This window comes from Pygoscelis adeliae, unplaced genomic scaffold (genome assembly GCF_000699105.1).
Source record: "Pygoscelis adeliae isolate BGI_AS28 unplaced genomic scaffold, ASM69910v1 Scaffold15, whole genome shotgun sequence".
NCBI lineage: Eukaryota > Metazoa > Chordata > Aves > Sphenisciformes > Spheniscidae > Pygoscelis > Pygoscelis adeliae.
This window is the reverse complement of record NW_008824988.1, coordinates 3,301,012-3,325,940: the sequence shown is the minus strand read 5'-3', so window position 1 is coordinate 3,325,940 and position 24,929 is coordinate 3,301,012. Positions and strand designations below refer to the sequence as shown.

At 38.4% G+C, this 24,929-nt stretch overlaps 1 protein-coding gene across 6 annotated transcripts in view; it reads right to left on the bottom strand.

The window, feature by feature from the left end:
* Positions 1-24,929, bottom strand: part of ETV1 (ets variant 1) — a 64,718-nt gene that overhangs the window by 29,374 nt on the left and 10,415 nt on the right. For 3 of the 6 annotated variants that reach the window (XM_009326095.1, XM_009326096.1, XM_009326098.1), the window contains 3 exons: positions 22,590-22,643; positions 1,890-2,019; positions 135-323 (listed from right to left, as the gene is read on the bottom strand). In XM_009326095.1, coding sequence (XP_009324370.1) covers positions 135-323; positions 1,890-2,019; positions 22,590-22,643 — 373 coding nt within the window. The remainder of the gene's footprint in view (positions 1-134; positions 324-1,889; positions 2,020-22,589; positions 22,644-24,929) is intronic. The other 3 variants (XM_009326097.1, XM_009326099.1, XM_009326100.1) reach the window with 2 other exon arrangements.

The window sequence follows — 24,929 nt, the reverse complement described above, 5'->3', positions numbered from 1 at the left end:
CCAGCTTTCACCTTGGTCCCCCAACACAAAAGGGAATAGTTGTGGGCAGGAAGCCAGTGCTACCCTACCTAAGAGACTTGCAACCACAACTGAAACGCTTTCTGCATGGGTCCCTCACGTGTTTTGTATTTTACCTGTGGTCCATAGGGAAGCTGTTGTCTTGAATGGACTGGGATGGAGGGAGATGGGTAGGGAAAACCCGGTCAGGTTTAGGAGTCTGAGCTGAGTTTGGGGAGGCATGGTGCAGCGGTGACACAGGAGTGCTGGATGGCGTCGGTGGGTTGGAGGGCCTCATTCCCACTTGTGGCTTCTGATCATAGGCACTATCAGTAAGGCAAGAGGAAAGAAAGTCAGGTTATTTTATCTGAAAAAAAAAAAAAAAAAAAAAAACATCCAGAAAAAAAACCTCCAAGTGTTACATTTATAAGCTTTTTATTATAGTCACCTTATTAGCCAGTTTGGAGAGGAATTATCTACTTTACATTGCGAAGAGCACAGAAAAAATCATGTTAGGGGCAAGTGGTTCAACACAGCATTTTCTTCTCTGGGGCACAGAAATGTATTTTTAAAGGATTCAGTCTTACAGTGACATTCTAACAGCAGTTATACAAAATACATAAAAGTAGAAGCACCTGGACTAGAGCACAAAGAGCCAGCAGTGCCTGTCAAGACTCTTTTTAGAGCTTGCACAAACCACAAAGTGAGACAGTAAAACAATACAGCTAGAGGAAAGGGATCTGACCCAGAAAAACAATGGTATGTTGGCTTAGCTACCCACACTAGGATGTCAGCAGCCTCTCCCAACAGTTCCACCCCACCCCCACCCCCACCCCTCAAAAATAAAGTGCTGGTCCTGCAAATACATAGATGCTATTTTCAAAGGTGTCCCAAATCAGGAAAGACATGAGCACACTTTGATCATCCCTCTTTCTAAACAGGAAAAATGCAGACATTAGGCAGATAGTAAGCACGAACTTGTATACTTTCCTGTCAGGTCCCCTAGCACCCATCAAATCCACCAATGTATGCATTTGATTTTTGAAATAAAAAATCACTCCTCTATGACTGGCAAAGGTGCCAGTCTCCAGCCCCCCCCCCTTCCATATCAAAAAAGTTAAATGTAAATGCTTTAAGTGCTAACAGTTTTCATAGTACATTAATATGAATAAAAACTCACAAGCTGGATGAAAGATTCTAAAATAGACTGAAAGGTCAATAGGAAACCCTTCACTGCTGACACTAAAGGAAGGAGTGACACGTAAGTGCAAACCAAAAGAAAGTCAATAAAGAATGCAGTGGTATCAAACCCCTCCACTGCCCACAAATAAATAAAACTTTTATTATCTATCCCTATAAAAGAAGACAACTTGCTTTTGAATAGGTAACAAAGATGCAGAGCCTAATGAAATACTATTTTAAATTGTAATCACCCACGAATACCCACATATAACATCTGCAAAACTTGTCAAATACCTAATGTGTTGCTCAGACCTGCCAATCTCTTGCCTGTTACACAGATCTCTCTCTCTTTCCTAATGTGTGTAATGCATTTTGAAAGTACTTTCAACACAACTTCCAGAAAACAAGACACTCCTTCCTTCTATTTCACGCTAGCACCCTGGCTTTTTAAACTCTGGCTATCTCCCATGGAGAAGGAATGGAGAATATGCATTTTGATGAAAAACACTGCTTTAAAATGGTTATGTAAGTGTTTGATACAACTGTAAACAACTCCATCAGTGTTCATCAGCTAAATGCATTATCTCATCAGTCTGTTATCTGCTGAAGAGGTAACTTTTATAAGATCTCTATTATGGTTTTATTACTCTTTAGTCAGTCCTCATTTAAATCAGCAGTTCTCACTGCACACATGCTCCTGATTGCTTTACCTGACATTGTACAGGCACTTTTCCCCATAACTGAACTTGAATGGTTGTTCTTGACTGCAAGCGGAGCCAAGTTCTGAACATGGGCTATGGGGTTCCTTCTTGATTTTCACAGGGAGACCATGAAAAGCCACTGGAAAGAGAAAGAAAATGTAATTAAAACCCAAGTACAATATTAACAATGAGCCTTCTCAAGTAAGCTAGACACTGCTAATTAAACACATGATTAATTAAACCATTGTAATACTAAAAACAATATAGGAAATAAACATTTCAACTATTTCTTCGGGTGTCAACTGAAAAATAGACACCAGAGATCCTTCGCATTGGCTATTAGCACTTTTATTGTTTAATAGAATGATGGCCAGGATCCCATCTCATTAGCAGGAAAATAACAGCCCACTTATATTTGGCTTAACTACTGTAAATGTTGTCAGAGGCAAAATACTTCCCAGGCACCAAATGTTTCTAAGTAGTATTAGTGAGGTAGCTTTTAGCTATAAATGCAATAGTAGTTCACTTCAAAGAGTGCCACACAAATGACTCCAAAACAAATTTCTCATATATCAGCCTCAAGTATATGATCAGTAATCTTTTTGTCCCACAGAATGCATGAAAATTTGCACTGAAACTTATGAAACTGGATGATTACATGCACTTTTAGTTATACGTAACGTCGGAAAAAAAATACACAAGAAATGGCTTCAGTAGTTTTTCTCAAAAATACAAAAGATAAAATCCTGGCCTCACCAAAGTCAATAGTAAATGTGATATAGACATAAATTGAGAAAAAAAAATTAATCGTACTTTCTTAAAAGATAAAAAGAACAGAGGGAGTGCGACAGAAATGCAGCTTTAATTAGAAGCACAAGTTGGTCTGGATTGAGAAAAAGGCCAAAGGAAAAGACAAGGTTCACCAGCATATTAGTTTAAGCCAGCCAACTTTCTTTATTTCCTATCCAACCTTAACCAAAACTAAAGCAGAAGAAAATTCAAAGTTCACCTGACATAGACAAATCTAAAGTAAGTGGCTAGGAGGACAAAGGACTAAAAGACAGGTATGTAACAGCTTGAAAACACACCCTTCAAGTTTTAAATAAAATGAGGTTGTAAATACATTTTTGAACTCTGAGAAGCCTAGAGTTCAGAGACCAATTTTATCACTGATTTTTGATGTTGTCACCAAAACACCGTAGTTTGAACATCACGCTCCAGCCTGACACAGACACTTGCGCCTCTGTGGAAATCCACATACGTGCAGCAGTCCCTGTTAGAGAACCTCGGCACAAAATCAGGCCATTGTTATATACCATCAAGTAGCACCTTGCCCCTTCCCTTGCACCTGAACTTAGGAAAGACAATTTGTTACACACTATATATTTTCTGATACTAATGCACCTGCATACACATGCATGTGTTCGGTGGGGAGCCAGGGGTAAACGAAATGCTGTCTAAGAAGTGAGCATCAGAACCAATAAGCTGATTTATAAGTATCTGTAAGATCTGGATTCCAGATTCTCATCCCGTGTTTTTCCACGGTTGGGCAACATTCAGAGAACTCTTTCACAAACGGGTCCTCTCATACCCTATTACATGACAGCTTCTACTATTGCCTTTCAGCTGCGACATCTGCAAGATAGCACTATGCTATTTTCCCACATATTTTCACAAAACTCACAGGAATTTCTAAAACTGCTATGCAGCTATTGTATTTGGTGGATAATAGTCAATTATCTGGAAAGATTACAAAGAAAAAGCAGACAGTAAAACAGGTACACAAATACATACGCACAGCACAGTAACTTAAGAAACAGAGGTGAAAAGTGGTGAACATCACAACAAGGAAAGAACTCTTTCTGAAAAAAACTGTCTGAACTTGCACTAAAATAAAAGACCATACGGACTTCTTGAATAAAGATTCTCAAATTTAGTAATAGGGCAAGATGCAGCCCAGTCAGCTTTCCACCGTAATCGCAAAGCAGGCTGACATCCAGTAGTTTGTTTCAGGTTTTTGCTAGTGAACTTTTACTGCTGACTCTCCTTGCACGTCTTGGTCAGATAATGCACACAGCACATTTAACGGGTATGATGGGCCCCACAACTCCAGGACGGTGGCTCCGACACAAAGGTAGGCAATCTCTTTGACTTAAATCAGAGAATTAAAACACAACTGCAACAAGACTCTTTTAAAGCCAGTATCACATATTCGCACAAAGACCACATGCTGCTCTATTTTTTAATTTTTTTTTATTTTAACTTTGCTACTTCCTCGGAGTTAATCTGTTATGAAAAATTACTTCCCTTATTTATTTTTAAATAACGGGAGTACAGAGACTCCCACACCACAGCCCTGTGCGGAGAACTGGCTGGGTATTTCATCACAGCGCTGAGAGCCTGAACGTCTGCTAACAGGCAGTTTTCCAGCTCACTGGCACAGGCACAAGTGAAAGCAGCACATTCATTTTGTGCAATTTGCTTTACCTTCCCACATGGAGTTGGTGCATGTAAAAGGCTGTTAAGTACTAAATTATTCCTTATCAAATCACCATCATCTGGAGTCATGATCAACACTAATTAAATTACTTTCACTGAACACGGCTCCAGCCTGCTGCCTCGGCTGCGAGGTACATTTTATTTTGCTTACTGTACAGTCCTAGCAAGGTACAGGGCACAGTGCTAGAAGGCATCTGTGCTGTAGTTTTAATTAAAGTTTACCTCACCTTCCTCCCAGCTTTATAAGCTAGGGTAAAGTGTATCAAATCAAGTAGGTTAACGCCTTCATTTCATTTAGGGAAAGCATTACAGTCCAAAGTGATTTTATATTAGATCTTTCTCTTAACTACGGCCAGAAAGATAATGTAGCTGTAAAATTTAAAGCCTTCCTCGGGCAGACCCCTGACACAGTCACCATGCTAAGCTTTATCTGTAACTCCTTAAGTGTACACTTTTACAGGCAGAAAGGAAAAAAAGATAGCCTGAGAAAAATACTTACTGCATTTTTGGGGGGCATTTCTTGAAGGTTACTTGACCTTTCAAACCACATCTTAAGTGTGGCTGAAGATGACAGACTTATTCCAACAGTAAAATTTCAAACATTCAAAACAGTTCTCGTGTGAACACTGAAACCCTCCACCCCGTCGTTCTTCGTTTTAGTGTGATACTCATTTTATAGTGCACCTTTTAAAACAGATTTTAAATATACACCGTTTTGCTAAGCTGGATTTTATATTATGTTTTCAATCCGTTTTCTTTTCAGGAGAGCAAGGTTGCTTATTTATACAATCTAATTTTAGTGCAGCATACCAAGCTACCAACACATCCAAATTAACAAAATGACATTTCAAACAACCAGCTCCTCACCGCTTCTTTCTTCCTGATGGCAAATTCATTTTACTTAACCCCAGAACAGAGTCTCAACCCTATTAAAGTAACGGGCACTCTGCCTTAATAACGATCTTATTAAGAAGTGACCAAGGGCCAAGATTTCATCCCGAGTGATTACTTACAGATAACTACCTCCAAACTTGAAAGGCAAACAATCTTACAACGTGTATTTAGATGGATGGCTTCAACACCTCATCTCAGCTACTGGGGAAATCAGGCTTATCGGTATCAGAACGGACTCAATCCGCAGACCCTGTCTAGAGCTCCTCTAAAGCCAACATGCAGATATAAGGCAAGCAGAAGGACTGCTACCATCTGTAGCAAATTGATTAAGGTATAATATATTACTGTATGCATATTCTCTGTGCATAAATACATCTATCTGTATCTGCAGAGTAAGAGGGCTTGCATAATGTGCTGTTGTACAGACCTAGATTTTATACAAAACAATAATAATTTCACCATGAAATAAACTCACACAGAACATGCAAAAACACAGGGTGAAACCTGCTACCGCTCGTTTTGAAGTGCTGTTCTCCTTTGCTATCTGTCAACAGCCTAATCCCCAAACATTTTGTTCATAACACCCAGTTTGAGACCCAAACAAAGAATACTTTTATTAAGAACTCTGAAATTAAAGGAGGAATCGGTTTGTCTTAGAGGAGACTGATTTGTACACTTTCTAGCCTGAGAAACAGGAAATGTACCACCTCTGTACAGATAGAACTGAAATCACTTCTTTTGAGAAAGCCCCAGAAATGCACTGCATCAAATATAAAAGCAATGGTTTAAAATATTTTTCAGTTCAAGAGATGATTATTCAAGATGAAGAAGAAATGAGGAATATTTTACATGAAATTGCAAGTCACTTCTCCTTTGAGCAAGAAGTTATTTTATAATTTTCAAACTTCAGATTCCTGCCCAGAACACAAAATAAAATCTGGTTTTATTTCTGAAGAAGAATTGACTTAAACGTATTTTTAAAAGGCTTGAAATATTACTGGTAATTCAATGATGTTGCCTAACGGCAGGCAGTCTTGACTCCACGGACCAAAGAGACAAAGATGTCTTATTACCAACACTTGCAGGGCAAGAGCATTTACTATATGGTATAAAATCAACTGACAGCAGCAACCTTGCTTGTGCTAGTGAACTCCAATGCCTCCTAAGTAATACTACATTCATGTGTATTAAGTTTGAGGACTTTGTGTACCTGCAGAGAAAAGGAAGTAACCGGGAAGTCATGCCCTAAACACTTCTGCTGCATGTTTCTGAACAGCTTTTGACATTTATGCTCTCAACTCACCTCTAAACCCAATTTAGTAAATAAACTCATTCATTTTTATGATGAATTGAGGCAAAACTGTTAACATGCAATGTAAGTTTAGAGAGATTTCTTGAACACGTTTGAATAGAGGGGATTTGATTTTCTCAACAGCAAGATGAAAAGACAGAAGATGTAAAAATATTTAAGTTAATACCACTACAACTCCAGGTGCTAGACTGATTGAGGTGACCCAAGTTAGTACTTGGTAAAATTTCAAAAGCAAGAAGAGAAGGCCCCTGTACTGATAAAGCCAATACTGTCACACTTTAAATCTATCTCCCAATACACACTGAAATGCAGCAGGCACTTCAGATACATCAGAGTCTCTCCAAGATTCTTTTCCAGTACATTTACCTCTGCCAAGCCCTCCCCTTCCCCCAACACACAAAAATCCATTACTAAAGGGTCTAATCTCAGCTATCAGCACAGAGTGCCTTTTATGGAGCCATTAAACCATTTCTCTTGTTTACAGTGCCTGAAGAAAGATGTGAATTATGTCTGTGACAAAACAGGCGATAACATTTCTAAACTGCTATCAAAATGCAAACTGAAATACACTTAAGGACAGGGACCCTAATTCGTGTTTTTGCAATTTTCCTTGCTCACCATAACTTAACAGCACTCACCTGATGATTCAAACAAATTATTTATGCTGTAAGCACAACAGGTAGGCATTTTAATAAAAAAAAATCTACTTTCAATAAATGAACAGTTTATTGAATGGTTCGTCAAGGCGGGTAAAGTGCTGGTTACTTCTCAGGTGATAGTAATGACCTAGGTGCTCTTATCAGTAGACATTTAAAAAAATCCAAACAGAACATTGCGGGTTCATATGAGGCCTGAAATGCTCTATTCCTGCAACAGTTACCATTTAAACCATACATTCAGTATAGGTATTTGCATATCTGATGCAATGAGCTACAAGACTAAATACTTTCTAGATGACCTTCTAGGCGGAAATGCCAGGCTTTATACATATTTTCTGAAGAAGTTTCAAAAATGTGTATTTAACATATGGACCAATAGCCTTCTGCATTCTGAAGGCTATTTATTGATTATTTATTTCTAGATCATCATGATTTGAGCTACAGACCTTTGCTGATAGCTGCACTCTGAATTTCAACAACCATTTAAGAGGCATCTGATTAAAGACAACGGGATGCCAAGGCAGGGTGCTCTTTCCATTTCATTCCACTACACATTAAGATAAGAAATTTTACCCGTCATCTTTGGGATGCACAGGAGGAATTAGCTGAAGCACGTACTAGACCCAGTTGACCATTCCTTCATACTCTGGAGGTTACTGCTGCTGCAGCTGAATGCGGCATGCAGCCTAGTATACTAACAAAAACCGAAATAAAAACATCATGTTGGAGAGATGACAGATGAAGAGAGGTAGGAGGATGGAAAGACAGTAAGAGGCTGGTAACCGAGTCTTTCCAGCTAAACTGTTCCCAATGATTTTGAATTAAAGCCTACACATACAGACCACTACAACAGCTGAAGACAGAAGTGACTGCAAGCGTGGATGACTGAGGCAAGATCTGCAATTGTTTTCACCCTAGGCAATCTCTTGCTTAGACAATGGCAAAAAAATCCTTTTGTTTCTGACCACTGCAACAGCTGCAAAGATGAGCAAGACTTGAAGACTGTGGACTGATTTAAAAGTGGCTGAACAGATTACATCTACACAGACTCCACCAAGTTCTTCAACCATTTGATCTATCAGTCACCTCTATCAGATCTTAGCTGAGCTCCAGTCAACTGGACTTCACTTAGGTCCTGCTCTCTGCCAGATATTGGAAGAAGCTGGTGACAAATTGGGTATCTGACACACAGATGTGTATCATCACTGTGGTTTCAGAGGCTATCCTGGCAGTTTCTATAAAAACTGAACATAGAGAAGAGACCTGAGCTTTTGCTATCTCACAAATGAAAGCTGCTAGAAAAGGGAGGGGGGGGTGGGAGGGGGGCAGAATCTAAGCAATCCTGCCAAGTAGTTTTTTGAAGAAGTGCATGATCTTGGTATTATTCTCCAGCTTATGGTTGCATCTAGAAAACCAGAACTTGCTTAAGACGTAGAATTCGGCCCTAAACACAATTGGCCTCCATCTAGTCCCACTGAGTGGTGACCATTCACCTGAAACAGAGTCTGCGTGTGTGTTTGGGTGTTTGTGTGTGTGAACACAGAGTCAAATGCAAGTAAACATACTGAATGTGCAAGCATGCCTCTGCAATGATACATTATGTATGGTCAAAATATGCGCAGTAGCATAATAAAGGGCAGTAAGCTTTTTCCTCTTCAAATGCATATATGTAACCAGGGAGAAAATGGGGAAGTAGCATGCAGAAGAGAGGAACAAGATGTAAATGTGTAAAAATGCATTCAACGAATAGCTAGTTCTTTCCTACATGGTGGCCTGGCTCTAAGTCCAGGGAAGGAAATCTGAGGATAGCCAGTATCACGGCGAATGCTCCGCCACCCCTCGTCTCAGTGTTCTTTCCCAGAAAGTGGAACTTCATGACTGGGCAGTACTTGGCAAACCCGTTAGATATGATTCCATCAATTCAGTCTTCGCCTTGGATTCAGATCAGATCCTTCCAGCCCCTACCAGCTCAATAGATAGAAACAGCATGGGACCTCATTTTTTGGAAGCTAGTTCTGAACGATGAGCCCAAGCACCAGCTTTCAAAGCCAACTGGCAAGAATAGAATACGTGGGCAAGATGGAGCTATTTGAGAACCTTGTTTAACAAAAAGAAAATACCAGCTTTGAAGTAATCTGTCACCTTTACTGGAAAATATGCAACTACAAATGCACTTTAATAACAGTTAGAACTCACTCTGCAAAATGAAGCAAATTGCTTATTTTGTCTTCCAGCCTAAAGCATACAATACTGTGCATGTCAATTAACGGTCTACTTGAAAACTGCATTGCATGAATGCTACATAATAGTATAGCCTTTAAAATCCTCAGGGGGTGGGGAAGGATGGGGGGGGGGGAGGAAGAATAAAAGACAGCCCAAAATTGTAGGATTTTGTCCTCAAAGTCTACATGGACTGTTCTCAGATGACATGGTATGAGAAGAAAAAATATTGATTCTGAATTTGAATTAGGAGAAAGTAGCAAGCAGGTGAAGATGAACTGCACGGAAAGCTGGAATTTATTCCTGTTTACTACTACAGAGTTTCAAGATGGAAAATAACAGCACATTTTCCTACAACTGATATTGGGAAATTCTGGACCTTAAAATCTGCAGTAATGCATCCATATTAACAAGCATTGTTCGTTAAAGTAACTTTCTCTTGCTTTGGGGTAAGAGAGGTTTTTTTCTTTCACCCTTTTTTTTAAAGCAAAAAGCATTACAGATTAATGAGTAAAAGACAAAAAACAAGTATTGATGAAAATCAATTTTAAATTAATTGGATCACTTGTTCATCTCTAGATTATGTTAATTCTATATATCCACCATAATTTTTCCCCTATCTTTACTATGATCTGGCATTAACATAAAGCCTTTGAGAATAACAAGTGAGGAAAAAAAAAAAAAAATTGAAGTAGAGAACAGAGATGGGTTCACTGTACCTACAGCACATCAAAGTCACATCACTATCCATAAAGCAGGTTTATATGAGGGCATTTGTACATGGGCAAAAGTGACCAACAAAATCATGATTATAATGCAGACATATGCCACTTCCCTATAGCACAGATTATAGTTTTAGCCCAGCAAAGAAATTCTTCTAGGTGCTTCTTCACAAATGGAAATAAGTGTCATTCTTTAACTGAAATGTGCTTTTCTAAAGCTTGTGTGCTAAGACACCAAAATTTTTTGCCAGTTTAGCTATTTCTGGGCAGCTAACCCAAGACCCCCCTGCCACAACGGATGCAGCCTTCCCAAGAGGTAAAGGGGTTTCCGGCCAGGGTGGAGGAGGGGGCATAATATTAGAGGTTGTACCCATATAGCTTAATAATTGGTTCAATGCTATAAATCCCCATTTTTAGTGCAAGATATCCCTCATTTCCTTGTCTGTGCAGTTGTGATTTCTGAAACGTTCATTAGAGTTACTGAGGGTACCTGCAGCTTTCTGATGCTATAAGTGCTGAATGCACCACTGAGATAATTCAGGTATTTGTAGCCACTTGGCTTCTCATTTAAAAGGACCATGCCGGTTGAAAATTTAAGTCTGTGAGTATGTTCAGTATACTAAAATTAAAAAGCCCACCCAAAAGGGTAAGCCACCTGGCTAGAGAAGGGGTGGGGGGTGGGGGAAGCTTTCAGTAAATATCAATAAAAGTTAACCTACTCCCTAAACCCAAAGACAGAGCAATTACAAGGCAAACTTTTCAACAGGCTGCCAGTAAACAACGTTGGGACACTATAGGCCCTTTGGCGTAAATTGACACTATATTCGGGCAGCTGCTAACTGGCTGAACTGCCACACGGTATTAGAAGACTGTCTCTACGGTATTAGAAGACTGTCTCCTCTCTGCTACCCCCAAGCAAAGGGCCGGTTTGACACGATTCTGGTTAGCTGACCCCTCTTCTCCTCCACCCCCAAAAGACTGCAGCTTCCAGTTAAGAACTGTCTAGAAGGTATTTTCATGCAGTGGGAGCTGCAGTTACCAACACAGTTTCTTATCCTCCGAAAGCAGCAATCTCACAGAAATGCTGTCATGGGCACTGTTTTATTCTGATCTATGTCTCCTTCATGTAGTGCTCCCCTTCCGGACAGCTACCTGTCCAGGCACATGAGACTTGCAATTGCAGGCATACAAGGGGAAGGCACTGCCAGAGGGGCTCTGCCTCCCAGCAAGTACCTCCAGGGCAAAAGTTAACCTGCTGACAAATACCACGGACACTGGATAACTCTGAGGAGAATACAAGGAAATTTGCAGAACATTGGTGGGAGGGAGAAAGGGAGGATTAGGCTAGGAGGAGCAAACTGGCTTGCTTTGATGTGTGAGGAGAGTAGGTGAGGCAGGAGGAAGAGTTCTCCCTCTTCCCCTGCCCCCAAAATAAACAGAGGTTTAGGGCTCTCTGGAGGAGGAAGCAGTAACCTAATAAAAATTAAACCAGCTGGAATTTGTAGGGGGGGCAGGGGGGGAATCTAATGAATTTTTAATCCCTCTATACAGGATCTGCAACCTCCAGGACCCCACAGAGGAACGGGGTTGCTCTTCATCTGCATTACTGTTCAGTGTTAAAATCCTGGGAGGAGATCAGGGGCATTTGTTCCTACAGTTACACACACATAATGTGTGTGGCTCCAAAGGCTCCCAGGCAGGGTGCAAGGAGAGGCGACCCACCTTTAGAGCTCCTGCTAAAGAGGGAGATCTTAATGTAAAACCAAGCCTGGGAGACAACTTAAATTGTATTCCTACCTGGGAATTATCAGTAAAGTTAAATGCAAAGAGAAGAGCTGGCCACTAAATCAGGGTCTGTGTGCTTTTCTGAGGACAGGATTTCCATTTGCAGCAATTTCCAAAATTTAATTTAAATTGTAAGAGGTAATGGCTAAGTACTACGTAACTTCCATTACTAAAAAACACACGCACATACACACACACACACACACTCACTCCCTCTTTCCATTTCAGGTAAATCTGCAGCTTGGGGGTTTCGGGTCTGGATTTTAATAGGTTTTGTAGAAACAAAATTATGAAGAAAACTTTGGAAATTATAACAAGTATTTTTGCCAGAAGTAACAATAAGCTTTAAAATAAACCATTTCATATTTTTTGTATTTATTGTTTTAAAGGTATCATCAACTTGATATTCAGGAAAGCATGCCCACAGCAGAAAACAAACAGGAACTGATTCTGCCTCGTTTCCCCTCTTACAGAAAAGTTTCAAGTTACATCAATCTAGTTGTTATTTTTTCGTCATTCTTTTCTGATGTATTCATGCAAAGAGCTAATAGCCAGCTATAGATGAGAAGGCTGATGATCTTGTACTTGCAGCTGCACAAAATATGAAGGAAACTGGATTTAATCTCTGTTTCTGCCATTTGTTGTTCATAACCTAAACAACCGGTGTCAGAAGGTTGCTTCTAGTTTGAAGTAGCTCAATCTTAGGAGCCTACCTTCAGAGATTCATAACCGGTGTGTCAGTTTGCTTCCCTATAAAAATAGGAATATTCTCATAATAAAAGAGCATCATAATAAAAGATTATCCTTAAGGATAATCATGCCTGTCTGTCAGTTAGCTACTCAAGACTATGCGAAAGCAAGAGAAGCCAGTAAGTAATGGACTACACAGTGAGCTCTCTCTAGCATGAATTAAACAGCTAATTTAAAAGATTATTTACAATTTGTTTTTATTTTAGCAACTCTCAATGAATGATAGGCACTAAAAGGAACAAAATTGCATTTTAAGAAGATGTTTTTTAATTTGATTTTGCCTTTAACAATAAAAATATGTATACATTCATAAAACAAGTATATACTAACTCAGAGTAGCTAATGGGATTTTTGTTTACTTCGTTGGAAGAAAAAGACTGTCACCACTTTAAATACATGTGTCCTTCATGCTTCAATGTTAAATTTTCACAAATGCTCACCAGTAAGGTGACTCTAACAGATCTAGTTTACAGTTCATTAAAGCAAGGCTGAAATCTAAATCTTTAGTTCACTACCAAAAACCACTGCAAAAACTGCAGTCTTCACTGGAAAAGGTGTGGGCCATTGAAATAAGTCAACAATAAAATTCAGCTCAGAAGTTTTATCACTGATTCAACAGGGAAACAAAGAAGCCATTGTCAGAAGTGGTTATGTCTGGGAACATAAAGTCAGGACTTAAATAAGTAGCCCGATATTCAAAGACTCTTTGCAAAGTGCTCTTTCTCGAACCAGTGGAATTTTGACCACCTGCAACCAGGCTTGGTTCTCAGCACAGATATTTAAGGCTTCTGCCGTGACTTAAAGCATTCTTACTGCATACGAGACTCGCAACTGAACGTACATTACCATGCACTGCACATTTTTTCTGAAGCCAATTGTTCCTGAAGTTGTATGATTATTTTACACGTGCATGCAATCAGTAAGACTGACAATTACATGGTGTGTATATTTCTTATATGCATGTATGCATATATATACATACATGTATATACAGAGTATGTATATATACACATTGAGTATACATTGTGTATATACACATACACTTGTATAAAACCAGCTCTCAAATTCTAATCCCAAATGCTTGAAACTTTTGGTCTTTACTGAATACTGACATTTTTCAAAGTCTCTTTTGTCACCATTTATGTTAGTGCTTTGGTCATGTGAAATTTTCTCTACAGATGGGTTAATAAGGAAACATTGCACTCGGTTTCAGCATGAAGAAAGAGTATAAAAAAAAATTAAACTGTTTATCTTTTTTAGGTATACATTAGAAGCAGAAAGGAAACAACATTTGAGCAAAGAGGATCAAACTAGCAAGACTGGGAATTGTTTTTGGACACATAATTTTTCAAATGTCCTTGATGACGACTCATAATATATAAATTTAAAGACAAAAACCTGGCCAGTCAGTAGCCTTCCTATTCAGTGACTGCAGGACTTGGCAGTAAATGTCACTGCTAAAAAATATTTCACTACATTAACTTACTGGCAACCACATTTGCTGAATAAGTTCATAAACAGCCACGGGAAAAAAGACAACCAGAAATAAAGTTGCTAATGATTCACTCTTTTCTAACATGCATAATCCTCAGCTTACAGAACAAATAGATACGTAAGAACAAAGATATCCTTTACCAAGACAGTTCACTTCTCTATTCACCTCATCAAGGTCAAACTATAATCCAGGAACGGGTAAGAGTAATGTATCGAAGACAAGGAGAACACGAAGAGTAAGTGAAAGGAAAAGAAAAGAATCCTTCTCAGGGAAAAGACTGGAGCACATGCCTTGAAAAAGTAATCAGTTTTCCATTTACCAGTTTAGACTGGGTTTAGATCATTCCTAGAAAAATCACTGACGACTTCCAAAACTCAAAAAAATTAATAAATATCATCATTTATGCATATTTATCAGCTTATAAATGGCTCCACCGTAATTACTTCCCAGTACTGAAATGCATAGGACCAAAACAAAAGGACACAGAACCTGAAACAAGGGCTATTTTTCCTGTATGCTTATAGAGGGCTAGTGATACCAGTCCTACATGACATGAATGTGTCACAGCCTCTCCAATGCTTAACCGATGTTTTGAGGACTGTCACTCTCTCCTCCCTTTTTTTCCTGCTATACCCTTTGAAAACTTCACAGCAGTCTGTGGGAGAGCCTGACTTCTGTCTTCAGTTGCTGAGGCAGCAAGCAGAAGACAAAAGACGAAAAAATGATACAGACTGTAAATACATTTTACCTAAAGAAACATATGAAATAAATAGAAGCGGGTAGACTCAGCTTGCAGACTGGTTCCTTATTTTACACCATCCCAGAGCTTATGGATTTTCAAATCATTATTTAGGCTGCTCTTGGAATACAAAACACATTTTGCGAAAACACTGCATGGAAGGCAGTTTAAGGAGAATAACAGTTTTGTATCAAAATAGAATCATGAAGACCCTTCAATCTGCCTTGTTTGGTTTCTGTGTGAAAATACAGTTGAAACAAATTACTGCATACTTTGTTTAATACAACTGGAACTGAACAGATGCTCTAATACATATACATACTCCTGATGAAATTAACTAAACAACTATCTGTTTTAAAACAGAAATAACTGTAGTGTTAAGAAAATACTGCCGTGACTACAAGTTACAATGTGAGGCTTGCCTGTACTTCCACAGATGGGATCTTCACAGAGTCCTTATGGGGAAGGGAGGAGGGGAGGCTTCCTCAGAGAGGAAATAGAAGGTTTTTTCAAAATTGAAAATTCAACATTTTGAATAAAATATGTTTAATGTTTTTGTTTTTATGTAAACAGACCTTAGGAAGTGATCTGACAGCCTTAAGAAATTACCATTTGAAAGAAAAAAGTCTACATGCTTCATCTTTGATCTACAAGACAGATTTATCACAGGACAGGATGACTGAAGTTTATTCATTAGCTGATAACCTCCACATGCAACCCAAGCCTTTAATCTGCAATAAAACAGCAAACGAGGATGGGGCTCTGAGGAAAGGAACTAAGTCAGCTTAGCCGAGCAGGGACATGCCAGTGGAAGGCCAGGGGGAAGACAGGAGGACAAAACCCCACAAGAAGAGCCCTGTCCAGCTGCTTGGGCTCCTCCATGCCCCAGAGAGCTGGAGACCATCGGGTTCACAGCGGCCCCGTGCAGCTAAACCACACTTGCATAACGTGGGTGCTGTCTCTGCTGGGATGCCCAGAGGTACCTTTTCATTAGCAATAAAATTCCCATCACAGCATGCAGGGCACTCTGAAAAGAATAGCTTCCACTTTAAAAGTTTTAAAAATCAAAAGCTATGTACTCGATGGGGTCTTGTCATTTGTTTCACAATGCTATTGCCGCCATCAGTATTTACACAATCTGTGAGCCACTGCTACGATCCAGGAGAACTTAAAGTCCTTGTACCTTCAAAGCTGGAAATTTAGTATAAAAATACAAGCAGAAAAGCAAATAAACAGAAACTGCTTATTAAAATCAAAGCAAACCCATAAATTCTCTACTACTAAGATCACAAGTTAAAGGCATTACAGTAGACAGTCTGCCTCTTGGTAAAACTTTTTCAAGAATTAAATCTTGCAATTATGGAAAAGGTCGCAACTATGGCAGATTTAAATAATTCCAAAAATCCTCTGGAGGAAGGAGGAAAAAAAAATCCATATTAGCACATAGGCTAATGCACAATGATGAACCACAAAATAAGCCTACAAAGTTCTCTGAAAGACACCAATTCCTAATTTCTTTTGAATGAGAATGAAAAAAAAAAAAAGAGAAAACAGAAAAAAGAAAGTTAACAGCTGGTAACAGTTTCAGTCCTGCTTTAAACAAAGGAAACAAGTGCTCAGGGACACAACGAAAGAAGTGAGGCTATCTAAGGCAACTATGAAGGGAGATAAGGTGGCCAGCATCCACTCCTCAGTCTGACCTCTCCAGCTCTTACAACAGCAATTGCATTGGACTCTCTTTGTAAAATGCTTTTGAGATCTCTAGATAAGTGATCATTAAGAAAGCTGTATATCTCACAGCAGAGTGATACATGCATTTCTGTACCTACTTCAAACTGAGAAACAAAGATGTTAAGCAATATGCCCAAGGTCATGCAAAGCTAAGGGCAGGAACAAACCACAGAGCCACGACTCTCACAGCCCTTTAGAAAGAATCTGTCACAGTTGGGCATGCACTAAAATAAATAAGTAAATGTCTCTGTATTTGACAACGTCTGACCTATGAAAGGAAGTAGTTTCAAGACAAGCGGCAAGAAACAAAACACAGCTGCAGCAGAAAGCCCTACCAGGGAATAGCTAAGCACCAAGAATAACTAGCACCACCTTGTAGGATATTTGTTGGTCTGCCTGCTGCAGTACCACACTTGCAGAGCTACACTTAAAGAAAAGGTGATTCCAGCCACACAGACTCTAAAAAAAAAAAAAAAAAAAAAGGAAATTTGTAAAAAAAAAACCCAACTGAAAACACACTGGTGTGTGCAACTTGCCACACACAGAAAACCAAAACACTACCAACTGCAGTTTCTAGGACATTGTGCACTACCAAGACATGACTACCAGCTGCCTATGTAGTGAATCATCACGTTAAAAAATGTTGTCATTTTTTTCAGACCACTAAAATTTTTTCTAGAAGCTGCAAAATTAAACTATTCTGCATCATAAACAAAAACAAACCCAGTAAACAGATCTCCTTTTGACTTCAGTAGGCCTATCAGAACTTACATTATTCTGGTGTTTTCTACTTTGTTTTAATCGTGTGGGGTTTTTTCCTCCAAAATATGTCAAAACAAGTGAAAATTAACCTCTACCAATTGTTTGCCAGCTCTTGCTACACTAAAGCAGAAAGGAAATGCTCTTCCAGTTCTGAAATTCGCTTCTGAGATTTAAGTCACAGAAAGGAAGAGAAGGAAAATAAAACAGAGCATTTTTCACCTGATAGTGCAAAAATAAAAATCATGATTTTGTGTGCTGCAAACACGTAAATAAATATTAAAGCTTTCCTGCATTTAAACCGCATTTGGAATATCCTAAGCCATTAGTTAAAATGACAGAAGAATACAGCTACCTGAAGCCTATGTAAAGAATCTCTCTTTAACAGGCTTTTAAAGATTGCAAGCCAGAGCATCTAAAAAGCACATCCCTGAATAATTTAAGGCTCCTGGCATCTACATTGAAAGAGCTCCTTTGCTAAACCTGGAGGAAAAAAAAAACAAGGTAAGAGAAAGAATAAAGGTCGTGAAAGATCAGCGACAAAATCACTACTAAAAAAGTATTTTTCCTATCTTAAAGTTTAATCAGACATGGAGGAGCAAGGATTTTACAGCCAGCCCTTCCCATTTACTGTCAACAGCTGTGGTCCAACATTAACATTTACCCTTTGGCAGTGTTAAGGCTGTGATGGTCAGGGAAACAATACAGGAACAAAATGAAAGAGAAGGAAGGAAACCGATCAAGAAGGTGAAGCACAGCACAAATCCTCATTAGCAGAAATTCAATAACAAATAAAAAGCAAAAAGCTAGAGTTTATCATGAATTTTAAACAGGTAACCTATATTTTAGGGCAAAAGAAGAAAGAGGAAAAAAAAAAACAAACTCTGGAAGAACAGACCAATGTAAATACATATTATTAAAACAAAACAAAACACGATTATGCTATTAAGACACCAGGCAATCTGGTTTGGTGCAGGGTAATCCCCATTTATAACCAATTGTACCAAGGTCAAATTACAAATCAGTGTATTGTTGACAATACCAAGTTTTCTCTGCCAGCTACATCCTTTAAATTTCAGCAAATCCTACCTACTTCCTCTTGTGTCTGTTACAGAAACCATCCAAACAATGGGAGCAAGCAATCTTCACCTCAACAGCTATTGACTTTGAGCTAACTGAACACTTCATTCATTTTTACTCCTAGACTGGAAAGTCCTTGCTGTTCTACAGTACCTGAAAGCCTCGCCACTGATTACAACCAGTTCAGGATCCGGCTCCTCCTCAGTATATGAAAATGGACTTGAAACAATAGGAAACCTTATCTGAGGAAGTTAACACAGGTCACCCTTTTCCAACACGTGAATACTGACTTTATACACTTCACATGGACAGAAAAACAGCTTAACTAAGTCTTATGAATTAGATAAGAATTTGGAAAAAGTGTCGCATACAGAATGCTGATTTTAAGGAAAAAAAAAATTCACCTTTTTGGAGAAACAGATTTTGCATTTTTGCTTTACACAACTTTTCATCACGTAATTGCTAAAAGGAGTCATTAGGAAGTCACTTGACTATATAGCAAACAGGTCAGCTGAAGCGTAGAAGCAGATTCAGAATGGGGCAAAACCAACATGCCTAACAGAATTTCCAAGTAAATGCCTGTAAAAGTGATTCCTCTCTCTTTTTGTGGAATTTTTATTTCTTGTGAGAATGGAAATGAAAGAGTAAGAAAATTACACTATTTAATATGCAATTGCGATATTTTTCCAGTGTAATTGCAAGCTGAAAAGAATCTTTTTGATACATATTTTTCTCCCTTAGAACTCAAACAGTTCAGTCACTGCAGAAAGCAGAAGGTTATGAGAAACTAAACCGCGACTTGTTTTTCAAATGTCATCTGAACAGGCCAGTTGTTATCTACTCTTCATTCCACTCACTCTGAGCTAAACTACAAAAATGTTCTTTGTGATAGGTATTCAAAGTTAAAAAAATATTTAATAAAAAGGTAATACAAGATGGACAAGACGGGGCTTTGGATGCTGTGACAAAAAAGAAAGGTTTGGAAGTGCAGAAATTTCTAAGATTATTATGGTAGGAAGGACCTCTTTCCAGAAGACATAATGGAGTAACAAAATAAATGCAACTTTAAACAGGTAAACTGAAGTTTAAAGCATTAAGGGGAAGCTTGACATGCTGGATCCTTAGCTAGTAGAAATACGCGTAATTCCAGTAACGTCAATAATATCACATGAAGTTATGCTAGCTGTTGATCTCACTCATAATATCTAAAGCCCACACCTAACTATAAATATATATATTATGTTTGCTTTTTGAAAACTGATTGAAGTTTAATAGCAACTCATAATTGAAATATTCATGGTCCCAAGCTAGCTTTGAAGTTAAATCCCTAAGTGGATAAAGTGGACTGTATATCTAATCTCAACTAAATGTTTCCCTTAGTTACTAATACCAGTGCAGTTTCACTAGTTAAAATCATTATTACAGAACAGAAACGCAAAACCCGCAGCATTTTAAGGGGCATTTAATCCTGCTCAACGCTAGGACACAGCACATGTTCTTGGCAGTATCAGTTCCGCCACTACCTTCCGCATCTTTGCTTCAAGAGTTGACTGACTTGGTGATTTCTAGGCAAGAAAGTTTTAACCACAGCTTTCCAGCACTGCTACTGTTACTGAAGTTTCTTACAACTCCTTTCAATGACACAAGTTTCAATTTAAGACCACAAGTCTACCTCAGTTTTAAAGCCCGTTTCTCAAACAATGAAGCTAGAAATGTCACTAATTTTTGTACCTGGACTGCAGACTGTAACTGTTGCAGTGGAAAACTTCAGTTTTCTTTACATATTCTGCAGGACACACACACACACACACACACACACACACCCCCCCTACCTATATACAGCTCCATAAATGAAATTTGTGCTGCAAATTTAAATGAGGTGGCTGACCACAGTTTGGTTGCCCCTGAACTAGGAAGTGGCTGTGACCTTCTTCACTGGTTTACACTTCTGTCCTTCAACATTTTCGGCTCAATTAAGTAAGTGTATTAAACACTGAACCTATGAAAGCTTGCCCATCCTCTCCCATATTTAAAAAAAAAAAAAAGTAAAAAAAAAAAAAAATAAGCCAAGTGGTCCGGCCAGGTTGCTGCCAGTAACAGGGTGAGCACTGTACAGTCTTATAGATTATATATAGTAAGTCATTATAATAGCGTTTGAAGGCAGGTTTGAATCCTAGAGAAAACAGTCACAATTGTGCTACTTCTGCAGCAGTAATTTCCCCATGGCTTTGGTTATGTTGATCTCCGTTCCTATTTCACAGAGCCCACAGCTACATACATTATATCCAAGTATATGTCTGAAACTCCATAACCTTTGCCAGAGTAACTCTCCAGGAAGCTCTCCTGACCTTTACTTAAGATAAAGAAACCAACTGAAATGAAGAAATAAATGTTCCTTTGATAATACTGTGTAAGCTGTGGCTAACAGCATTAATAAAATAGCTACATTAGGAGAATTTCTTTATCACCAAAAGCAGTGACCAGCTTCAATGGAGCTTTTCATTCACAGTTCACAAATTATTTTCCAAGAATCATTGACTTGTTGTGTAACGATAATTGTGGGTTAATAGAAGCCCTAACTGAACTTTGTACTCTTACACAAAGGACGTATGCATACATGACTATATTTGGACACAGCTCCATATGTAGGATTATGTATCTGATTTTCAACTTATAGAATAGTTTTGGCTTTCATATTATAATTTAATTTAAAAAAAAAAAAAGTCTTTGAAGCCGGAGGTGAAAAAAAAAAAAACAACAACAACCTGTTACAAAGGGCAACTTTAAAAGTGACCATGATTGTTGGTTGGTATATGTACAGGAACTTCTAGAGAAAAATAAAAATAAATTGTTGCTATGCAGGTATACTATCAGAGTCCAGCGGACGAAACCCTCTTTTTTTTTCCCCCCTACAAAATGTTGTTATGAATACTCTTACTAAATTCTTCTTAAAACAGCTTCTAAATAACTGAAAAAAATCCACTAAAATATTTATAAGAAAACTCAACAAGTCTGAATTTGGTTTTTTGGGTTAAAGACTGTTTTAATGCAATTCCTTCTAATCTCACTAATTTTAATCCTAACGTTTCAGTACATGAATGCTGTATTTAACAGCTATCTGGTTTAGTGAACTGCAGTAATTCACTCTGATAGGATAAATTATTTAAGTTATTTAGCAAAACGGAAAAGCTACCATGCGCTCTGCGGCAATCGGCAGACACTGTTTAGAAGAGACCTCTGATGATGGAGAGAAGCCTTGCCATGAGGAAGAAAGATGCAGAAAGAAGCTGCAAGAAGTCTGTGACTTTGTCAGATAATGTTTCTCATGCCATTTCTTTACTACGCCCTTGCAACCACCCAAAACCACAGAACAGCAGGTACAGCGAAGGGGAGTCAGCGTTTAACAGAACAGTAGCTCTTTAGCAGGCAAAGGCAAGATTTGAGGGGTACAGGCTAAAAAAAAAATAAGTTTGGGCACAGGTTAAGTAAAGTAGCAAACAATGCAAAGCATCCAGCTTAACATAACTCCTGCTTCCTCCCATTAATTCAAAGGGAAATTTCATTTGAGCAACAAAATGTCACATGCTAAGACGACTTAAAAACGCTTCAGCAGTGGCTACATTTGATGTATTATGTGGAGAATTTTGTTTATTTATTTATACACAAAATGCACTGGGCAGCCTGATTTCTGCTCAGCAGAGCTGCCTCCTATGTCCCATAGTATCTGATCCGTACTGGCTCAACACGCTCCTCTCCTCACTCTACAGACAGAGAAACTCCCTCCACCCCCACAAAGTGAGTTTTTCCTTGCTTCCTTGGGGCTGGCTGGGTGGGAATTACAGGAGAGGGCCCCCTGCTAAAGGTTATACCTTCAGCCCAAACAACTTCGTTTGGCTGCACATCAAAACGCCACTTGCTTTATCTATTCACTGCGCTGATGTCACTGACCAGCGAAAGGAGCTATCACATGACTGCAGATGACACAATAAATAACAAATATGAAGACCCAAATATAAATATACAGTACATATTTTTAAGAAAGTGATGATTCATACTATACTTACAACTTTCAGCCTGATAGTCTGGCACAAACTGCTCGTCATTGTCAGGTACCTGAGCTGAAGAAAGGAAAACAAAAACAAAAAAAAAACCAAACAAAAAAAAACAAAAACAAGGAAAGAATTAAAAGAAGCCAGTAAAGCATAAATAAAGACTCTTGTGCTTAATTTGAAGCACAGCCAAGATTAAAACTCGGATTTTTTTTTTCATTGTTGGGTATGAAAATCAGGCAAGCGCATCATTTTAATATGAGATAAACCCTGGGGTGAAGCTGTGCGGTGCAGTGCGAGTCCAGAGCAGCCCCAGTACAGAGCAATGGGGATGGGAGGACGTGAAAACTGACACTGGCACTGGCCCTGCCTCACTCCCTGCACGAGGGTCTGGACCTACCATGCCACTGGTAAAACCCATCAGCGCTCATTTTCAACACACCTACACGGAAAGTCTGCATAAAACCAAATCCTAGTGCTTAACACTTAAGCATCTTTAACCCCGAACTACCACACCTTTGGCTTACTTAAAAGCGATTCCAATTTTTCATTGCAGTCAGCCAACACAGTAGGGGGGGTTTATTACTGTTTTAAATACTCAAAAAAGACTATTTTACCAGACCACAGAATTCCTGGTTCAATGACAAAATTTCAGACATAAAAAAAAAAAGATTTACTTAAAGCAAGCATCATTATTAACATCCATTCACCTTGTGTAAGATCATCTTTGCTTTTAGGAAACTTTCATCACAAGCCTGAGCTACAAAATACAATCGTTTCACAGTCTACTGATACATAATTTTGCGTCTGTGGTACCACAGTTCCTTTTCATTGTGTATCTAAGACATTAGCCATCTCATACTGTGTTGTAAACTCATTTAAACCATTTAAGCTGAAATACCACTGAATGTATATTATAGGTGAAATACATTCAAAGAACTGCAGAACATTACGCTGAGAAGCAGCATCCTCGGAGAACGACTGGTTCTGGGTACATCCCGAGAGAGATCCAGCTTAACGTCCCTGAACTTTGCCATCTTGTCCTCAACCTACACTAACTAGAATCATCACAGCAAAGCTGCATAAAATTATCTGTTTGAAAATATTTCAATTTACACAGTTCTTGTCTAAACACGAGCAAATAATTCACATGATCTTAATTAAAAGTTAACATCTGCCATGATCTGGTTACCCAACAAGATTTGAGAGGTAAATACTGGTTACATAATCATTTATCGAAACAGTGACTATCACACCATTAAATACGTTAAATGGTAAAATACAGCTTTATTGCCATTCAGAACACTTTCTAAGTTTAGGAAGCATATGCTCCCCTTTATAGATGTGCAATTGCTACTAGTTTTAACAGAATTTGTTTGAATTAAAAATACGTATTTAATTATAATTACTCACAATTATTTTGAACGTGCACTACAGTACTCTTCATGGACCAGATCTCCACTCCTTACTCAGGAAATATTTCTAATGACTTAACTGAGAGGTTTTTTCCTGGGTAAAGAGTTCAGAATCATGCTCATTATACCAAAAAATTATTTGCTCTCGGTTTTAAAATAAATGTTTAAAGTCCTACTGTTTTAATTGCAGCAAATACCCCTTAAGAACAAATGACCTTGGGAAATCTGCAAACATGGGTTTGAAAAGAAGTGTGAGTAAGAGAAATACATGAAGTGTCATTAGCATTACTCCGAAAAAAAGCATAGCTATTGTTGCTTTGTTGTTCTATTTTTTTAATAACCTATCTTTTTAGAAGAAACCAGTACCTCTGAGGACGTGTTAGCTCCTCAAAGTTTGAAGCTGTATAAAACACGTATTTTAACTAAACCAAATATTCCCAGAATTTCTGATGCATTAATTTTTTCTTTCCTCCAGAGAAATCACAGGACTTTTACCAGAAATTAACTCAGGGACAATATGAGCCCAAATACTAACACTCTGCAATTTCTGACATTTCATGCAATTCACTGCATGTGAATGTTGGGCATTTTCTTACAAAAATGCCAAATATTTGACTGTCACAGAAGAATCCAATTATGAAATCAAGGTATCCTACTTAAAAATCAGTTCCTAAGGATTTCTTACATTTCCAATTGTTTTTGAAGGGTTTGTGGGTACATTCAGAGTTAAAGTAATTATATCAAGTAATTTCTTGTTTACAGAAGACACATCCCACACATTTTTCTTAAGCCAGCTATCATTTTCAAATGCAGCAAGGAGGCTAGTATGACTCTAATTTTTTATGCACACACATGCATTTTTAATATATACATACATATGTGTATGTATGTATGTTAATTTGTGAATCCGGGATATCTGAAAAAGGCTAAAAGAAAACAA